The 9,420-nt window shown below is 46.0% G+C and overlaps 1 protein-coding gene across 1 annotated transcript in view; it reads right to left on the bottom strand.

Moving 5' to 3' along the window:
• Positions 1–478: 478 nt before the first annotated feature.
• rnls (renalase, FAD-dependent amine oxidase) overlaps positions 479–9,420 on the bottom strand; it is a 19,790-nt gene continuing 10,848 nt past the window's right edge. The window contains exons 5-7 of the mRNA XM_084455806.1: positions 4,060–4,233; positions 3,135–3,310; positions 479–729 (exon numbers count right to left, since the gene is read on the bottom strand). Of these exons, the coding sequence (XP_084311932.1) occupies positions 577–729; positions 3,135–3,310; positions 4,060–4,233 (503 nt within the window). The 3' untranslated portion in view covers positions 479–576. The remainder of the gene's footprint in view (positions 730–3,134; positions 3,311–4,059; positions 4,234–9,420) is intronic.

Here is a 9,420-nt window from a genome sequence, read left to right as displayed (position 1 = left end):
TATAAAGTCTTATTACAGATTTCCACAACAATGGGAGCAATGGAAGTACATTTATAGATTTCAGCCAATCAGAAACAGTCATCACTACATCATTCACAACATTCAGGGCTCAGTTGGCCAATCAGCAGGTCTGAGGCGATTCCCAACTCTCTCCATAAGATTTGAGGTTTAAAACTGAGGTAGAATATTGTAGATTTATATCTTTCGACTCCAGATGTATAACCTTCAACGGTCCAAACGGGTAGTTCCAGAAACAATGATATTCCTTTCTCAAACGGCCTCAATCCGTCTCAGCTCTTAGATCTGAACCTGGTGTTATACGGGACATTTACTGTGTCTCCACATGTTCAGACCAGCCTCCTCTGTATGTTCTCAACAGCCCAGCGCCTTCTCCTGCACGTGGACCATTCAACTGTCTGTTATTGTAGGGATCATGGTAGATCAATCCTTCCCTCATATGGGGGGGTGAGAGAATCAATCAATTGTATCGCCATCCAAACACTGGCCCTCTTCACCCACAAGCCCACTGTACCCCCCCCCCCCAGAGACGACTCTGCCCTCGGCCCGACTCCGCCGTCAGAGGGAGGACTTGAGCACGCCGACGACCTGCAGCGCCGACTCCACGCAGCCGTCGAAGTTGGAGTGCGTGAAGGCGTCCCCGCCGCACACCAGCAGGGGCTGGGCCAGCAGGGTCATCTGACCCGGGCAGTCAGCCACCGCTGTCGACACCTGTGTGTGTGTGTGTGTGTGTGTGGGGGGTCAAATGAGGGAGAACGGGAGGACGTGGGAGAGAGGGGGAGGAGAGGAGGGAGGGTAGGGGGGGGGGAGGGGGAGAGAGGGGGAGGAGAGGAGGGAGGGGAGGGCGAGAGAGGAGGGAGGGGAGGGGAGGGGGAGAGTGGAGGGAGGGGAGGGGAGGGGGAGAGAGGAGGGAGGGGGAGGAGAGGAGGAGGGGAGGGGGAGAGAGGAGGGAGGGGAGAGGGGGAGGAGAGGAGGAGGGGAGGGGGAGAGTGGAGGGAGGGGAGGGGGAGAGAGGAGGGAGGGGGAGGAGAGGAGGAGGAGAGAGGAGGGAGGGGAGAGGGGGAGGAGAGGAGGAGGGGAGGGGAGGGGGAGAGAGGAGGGAGGGGAGGGGAGGGGGAGAGAGGAGGGGGGGAGAGGGGGAGGGGAGGGGGAGAGAGGAGGGAGGGGAGGGGAGGGGAAGAGAGGAGTGGGGGAGAGGGGGAGGAGAGGAGGGAGGGGAGGGGAGGGAGAGAGGAGGGAAGTGAAGCAGGGCGAGAGAACACTGAAGGTTAGAGAGAGTACTGCAGTGATCAAACAGTTGCTAATCCAATATACATCCAGCCAGTAATTAGGTCTCCATGGTGACGCTGGAGTATTGAGTAGTATTGACAACACTGTCCCTCGCTGATGAACTATTAGTGTAACTCTGCTCTGTCCTCTACTCTTCCCCCTTTCCCCTAATAATTGTGTGTGTGTGTGTGTGTGTGCGTGCACGTGGGGCCTGGTATACGTGCACGCTGATAACCATCGGGGCACGCTGCTCTTCCAGAGAGGAGGAAGCAGAAGCCATTTCCTCTGGCTTGTAATAGACCTCGTCACAAACTATATACAGCTCGATTCGCCCCGCGCGCACACACACACACACACACACACACACACACACACACACACACGTACGTGCGAGTGTGCACACATACACAGAGACACACGCACGCACACACCAACACAATGATACACACCTCGTTAGAGACTACATACAGCTATTATTATCGACCCTAATGACTGTCTCTCTGCAAGGAAGGAGTGTAGAGAGGAAAGTGGAGGAGTGGAGGAGAAGAGGAAGAGAGAAGGAGGAGTGGAGGAGAAGAGGAAGAGAGAAGGAGGAGACGAGGAGAAGAGGAAGAGAGAAGGAGGAGAGGAGGAGAACAGGAAGAGAGAAGGAGGAGAGGAGGAGAAGAGGAAGAGAGAAGGAGGAGAGGAGGAGAAGAGGAAGAGAGAAGGAGGAGAGGAGAAGAAGACAGAGGAAGACATGCGATCAAATGAAATATAAACACTCTTATCACTATCAAAATAATCTGCCGGCTGGATGTACAGTATAATGATGTTACGTAACAGAAGATAATGTGAATAGGGAGGTAAGAAGCTGACAGCAAACAGTTAACCACAAACTCCATCATGGAGATGCTCTCTCTCTCTGCTCGGTCTCTGAGGACAACTACAATGATCTCTGTCAGAACGACTGCCTGTGTGTCTGACATGGAGCCAGAAAGTACAGTATAAATCTGTGTGTGTGTATGTGTGTGTGTGTGTGAGAAAGATTGAGAGAGACACACAGAAAGACAGTGTGTGTGTGTGTGTGTGTGAGAAAGACAGAGAGACACAGAGAGACAGTGTGTGTGTGTGTGTGTGTGTGTGTCTATCATAGCTGTTCCAGTTCCAGGGGGCCTTGGCCTGTGCTCCAGCGTTCCCAGTGATGTGGCCTCCCACACAGATGTTCCTTCACCTCTGACCCCCAGCCCAGCTCAGACACAGTGTGAGGGTGTGTGTTAGAATGTGCGTGCGTAGGTGTGTGTGCGCGTAGACGTGCCTTGCATGTGCTTGTGTTAGAATGTGCCTGAATGTGTTTCTGTGTATGTGTGTGTGTGTGCGTAAACATTGACTCCTCCTCCTCCGCGCTCCCCTGGACCGTCTTTGGAGGGACGATGGTCTGGCTGGACGGAGACAGGAGACAGAGCGTCCGACTCTGAGACACACGGCGCCGCACGTAAGCGTCAGAGGACAGGTCGTTACAGACGTGCTGTTGATTTAGACCGTGGCGAGCGTGTAAACAGGACACCGGATCTACTTGAAGAAGGAACGTGATGTTCCATCAGTATCTTCACCCACACGCATGCACACACACGTATGCGCACACACACACACACCCCCGCCAGCGAGGTACTGGCTGTGAAACGGCATGTTTACTGGACAACAGACCTTGAAGGAAGTCAAACATCTTGAAGCACTTGAGGTGCACTTGATTTGTGAATGCTTGCAGTTTTCACATTCAGATTCCATTGGGGCATGCCCCCTTCACCTTGTCAAACCTATGAGAGTCTCTGTGCCGACTCGAAATCCAGCAAACCCCCCCCGCTCACCTGGGAGTACCTCCACTTCTGACACTTGACGCTGATTGGCCGAGGCAGACCAGGAAGTAGCTTGTCGAGTTCCTCGAGGATGATAGGCTCCACCTCCTCCTTGTCCTTCTCCAGGTGACGGACCCCGAACGGCACGCTGGTGTGGACCACCATGGAGGGCCCGCAGTCTGGGGACTCTACACACACACACGCGCACACACACACACACACACACACACACACACACACACACACAAACACAAACACAGTGTTTACAACACTACATCCCAACCCCCTTGCCCAGTGTGTCCTTGGTAGTGGGATCTCACTAGCGGAGATGTAATGAAGTCAGACAGTCAGAGACTGAGATCAAAGAGGTGCAAAGCTGCAGTCCTGCTGTCAGGCTGGAGGACACACCAACTAACATGTCTGAGATGGAGAAGGGAGGTGAGGAGGGGAGGTAGAGGAGGGTATGGAGGAGGAAGAGGTAGCTGGAGGAGGAGGACAGTTCCAGGAACTGAGATGAAGGTTCCTTATCTAGGTCCTGATGTTTTATTAACAATCCCAGCGTGCACTAGAACATGGAGGGGAGGGAGGGGGGGGTGGATGGGAGGTAGAGACCAGAGGAGAGGAATGAGGGGAGATGTGTAGAGTGTAATATGGAACAGCTCCTGTGATTAAGACGCCCTCAGCACGCTGCTGTTTATGAGAAGTGACGAGTGCGGCGTCTCTCTCAAACGCCCTCTCCCTCTAGTCTTACTCTCTCCTTGTCTCTTTCTCTCCCTCTCATCTCTCACCCCCACGAACATGCACACATAAAGATACAAAGAGAGAGAGACAAAGAGAGAGACGCGTGAGAGAGAGAGGGAGAGAGAGAGAGAGAGAGAGAGAGAGAGAGAAAGTGATTCCAGACAGACAGACGAGCTGAGTCAGACGGCCTTCCGACCTGTGTCGCGTTTCTTGTCGTCGACGGCGACAAAGCGTATGCAGGGACTGTTGGAGATGTACTTGGCGGCCCAGCGGAGGGGGAGGCGGTCCTGGGGGGCGTAGAACAGACCCAGCGCGTACCGCGACGAGTACACCACCTCCTCCAGCTGCTGACGCTGGCCCGGCGCCATCACTGGGGAGAGAGAGGCAGGGCTTGAGTGTGTGTTTCTCTATGTGTGTGTGTGAGTGTGTGTGTGTCTGTGTGTGTGTGTGCTGGCCTGGGATAGGAACAGGGTCATAATCCAAACATGCCAGCATCTTCTGAGCGCTGTATCAACAGGCGAGGAGCACAGAGATAACACACACACACACACACACACACACACACACACACACAATCTCATGGTCATAGTGATGATACTGTAACGATATAGCATCGCTGTCATACAGGACCCGCCAAGGATAATACACACACACTAACACTCACACTACTGACACTACTAACACTAACACTACTAACACTACTAACACTAACACTACTAACACTAACACTACTAACACTACTAACACTAACACTACTAACACTAACACTACTAACACTACTAACGCTACTAACACTAACACTACTAACACTACTAACACTACTAACACTAACACTACTAACACTACTAACACTACTAACACTAACACTACTAACACTAACACTACTAACACTACTAACACTAACACTACTAACACTACTAACACTACTAACACTAACACTACTAACACTACTAACACTACTAACACTAACACTACTAACACTACTAACACTACTAACACTAACACTACTAACACTAACACTACTAACACTACTAACACTAACACTACTAACACTAACACTACTAACACTACTAACACTACTAACACTACTAACACTACTAACACTAACACTACTAACACTAACACTACTAACACTAACACTACTTACACTACTAACACTAACACTACTAACACTAACACTACTAACACTACTAACACTAACACTACTTACACTACTAACACTACTAACACTAACACTACTAACACTAACACTACTTACACTACTAACACTAACACTACTAACACTAACACTACTAACACTACTAACACTAACACTACTTACACTACTAACACTACTAACACTAACACTACTAACACTACTAACACTAACACTACTTACACTACTCACACTAACACTACTAACACTACTAACACTAACACTACTAACACTAAAAACACTAACACTACTAACACTAACACTACTAACACTACTAACACTAACACTACTAACACTAACACTACTAACACTAACACTACTAACACTACTAACACTACTAACACTACTTACACTACTAACACTAACACTACTAACACTAACACTGACACTACTAACACTAACACTACTAACACTAACACTACTAACACTACTAACACTACTAACACTAACACTACTAACACTAACACTACTAACACTACTAACACTACTAACACTAACACTACTAACACTAACACTACTAACACTACTAACACTACTAACACTAACACTACTAACACTAACACTACTAACACTACTAACACTACTAACACTACTAACACTAACACTACTAACACTACTAACACTACTAACACTACTGACACTACTGACACTACTAACACTAAAAACACTAACACTACTAACACTACTAACACTACTAACACTACTAACACTTAACACTACTGACACTACTAACACTAACACTACTAACACTACTAACACTAACACTACTAACACTACTAACACTCATACTACTAACACTAACACTACTAACACTACTAACACTAACATCACTACTAACACTACTAACACTACTAACACTACTAACACTAACACTACTAACACTACTAACACTCATACTACTAACACTAACACTACTAACACTACTAACACTAACATCACTACTAACACTACTAACACTACTAACACTACTAACACTAACACTACTAACACTACTAACACTACTAACACTAACACTACTAACACTACTAACACTACTAACACTAACACTACTAACACTACTAACACTAACACTACTAACACTACTAACACTACTAACACTAACACTACTAACACTAACACTACTAACACTACTAACACTACTAACACTAACACTACTAACACTACTAACACTACTAACACAAACACTACTAACACTAACACTACTAACACTACTAACACTACTAACACTAACACTACTAACACTAACACTACTAACACTACTAACACTAACACTACTAACACTAACACTACTAACACTACTAACACTACTAACACTACTAACACTAACACTACTAACACTAACACTACTAACACTAACACTACTTACACTACTAACACTAACACTACTAACACTAACACTACTAACACTACTAACACTAACACTACTTACACTACTAACACTACTAACACTAACACTACTAACACTAACACTACTAACACTAACACTACTTACACTACTAACACTAACACTACTAACACTAACACTACTAACACTACTAACACTAACACTACTTACACTACTAACACTACTAACACTAACACTACTAACACTACTAACACTAACACTACTTACACTACTCACACTAACACTACTAACACTACTAACACTACTAACACTAACACTACTAACACTAAAAACACTAACACTACTAACACTAACACTACTAACACTACTAACACTAACACTACTAACACTAACACTACTAACACTAACACTACTAACACTAACACTACTAACACTACTAACACTACTAACACTACTTACACTACTAACACTAACACTACTAACACTAACACTGACACTACTAACACTAACACTACTAACACTAACACTACTAACACTACTAACACTACTAACACTACTAACACTAACACTACTAACACTAACACTACTAACACTACTAACACTACTAACACTAACACTACTAACACTAACACTACTAACACTACTAACACTACTAACACTAACACTACTAACACTAACACTACTAACACTACTAACACTACTAACACTACTAACACTAACACTACTAACACTACTAACACTACTAACACTACTGACACTACTGACACTACTAACACTAAAAACACTAACACTACTAACACTACTAACACTACTAACACTACTAACACTTAACACTACTGACACTACTAACACTAACACTACTAACACTACTAACACTAACACTACTAACACTACTAACACTCATACTACTAACACTAACACTACTAACACTACTAACACTAACATCACTACTAACACTACTAACACTACTAACACTACTAACACTACTAACACTAACACTACTAACACTACTAACACTCATACTACTAACACTAACACTACTAACACTACTAACACTAACATCACTACTAACACTACTAACACTACTAACACTACTAACACTAACACTACTAACACTACTAACACTACTAACACTAACACTACTAACACTACTAACACTACTAACACTACTAACACTAACACTACTAACACTACTAACACTAACACTACTAACACTACTAACACTACTAACACTAACACTACTAACACTAACACTACTAACACTACTAACACTACTAACACTAACACTACTAACACTACTAACACTACTAACACTAACACTACTAACACTACTAACACTACTAACACTAACACTACTAACACTAACACTACTAACACTACTAACACTAACACTACTAACACTACTAACACTACTAACACTAACACTACTAACACTACTAACACTAACACTACTAACACTACTAACACTAACACTACTAACACTAACACTACTAACACTAACACTACTAACACTACTAACACTACTAACACTAACACTACTAACACTACTAACACTACTACACTACTAACACTAACACTACTAACACTACTAACACTAACACTACTAACACTAACACTACTGACACTTCTAACACTAACACTAATAACACTAACACTACTAACACTACTAACACTAACACTACTAACACTAACACTACTAACACTAACACTACTAACACTACTAACACTAACACTACTAACACTAGCACTACTAACACTACTAACACTAACACTACTAACATTAACACTACTAACATTAACACTACTAACACTACTAACACTAACACTACTAACACTAACACTGACTCCACAGCCGTAAAGAGACTTTCTGCTCCCACACTCTATAGGTCTTATACCCAATCAATCTAACTCTAAAGTGTGCCATTGTCAGCTAATGCCGATGCTCTCACCACACAGCTACAGCTTATCTAGCCAACAGTAGAGAACAGTAGAGCATAGTAGAGCATAGTAGAGTAGAGTGTAGAGCGAGGATTTGGTTCCCTACTTACAAATGCATTAAACTCTATTTGCTGCCTTTAGGCTAGAGGATGGAAATCCCTCTCTTCTGAATGGACACAAATCTTTTGATGGCTTGTTGTCCGACACAGGGCCGTGGTATTTATCTGCCCAGAGTCTGTGTGTGTCGACAGTCTCCCTCTGCTCCACTGCCCGGGCCGTCAGAGGGGGACTCACGTCACTGAGAGACAGAGGAACTGGATCACGATGATCTCACCAGAGAAATCGGGTTATTTCCACAGATCTGACATTGTTTGCTGTCTGTCTGTCTGTCTGTCTGTCTGTCTGTGTGTGAGTGTGTGAGTGTGTGTGTGTGTGTGTGTCTGTGTGTGGTGTGCCGCCCCGTTAGTAAGTGTTTTATGGTAATATCATCATGCATGCTCACTTGTTTTATGTAGTGGGTTTTTATATTTGTGTTGATTATGTGTGCAGCCCAGGGCATCCGCATCATAACATCACTGTTTCTCTATTTCTTTATTATTCTCCTCAGAAATGTTGAGCAGGTTTAGGAATCACACTCCACTGTCTGGGCCTGGGAGAGAGGCTAGGGCTGGAGAGAGAGGCTGGGGAGAGAGGCTGATGCTGGGCTGGGGGAGAGAGGCTAGAGAGAGAGGCTGGGGCTGGAGAGAGAGGCTGGGGCTGGGGAGAGGCTGGGGAGAGAGGCTGGGGCTGGGGAGAGGCTGGGGAGAGGGGCTGGGGAGAGGCTGGAGAGAGAGGCTGGGGCTGGGGAGAGGCTGGGGAGAGAGGCTGGGGCTGGGGAGAGGCTGGGGAGAGGGGCTGGGGAGAGGCTGGAGAGAGAGGCTGGGGCTGGGGAGAGGCTGGGGAGAGAGGCTGGGGCTGGGGAGAGGCTGGGGAGAGAGGCTGGGGCTGGGGAGAGGCTGGGGAGAGGGGCTGGGGAGAGGCTGGAGAGAGAGGCTGATGCTGGGCTGGGGAGAGGCTGGGGAGAGAGGCTGGGGCTGGGG

The sequence above is a fragment of the Borostomias antarcticus genome (genome assembly GCF_949987555.1).
Source record: "Borostomias antarcticus genome assembly, chromosome: 22".
Classification (NCBI taxonomy): domain Eukaryota; kingdom Metazoa; phylum Chordata; class Actinopteri; order Stomiiformes; family Stomiidae; genus Borostomias; species Borostomias antarcticus.
This window is presented reverse-complemented; position numbering and strand designations above follow the sequence as displayed.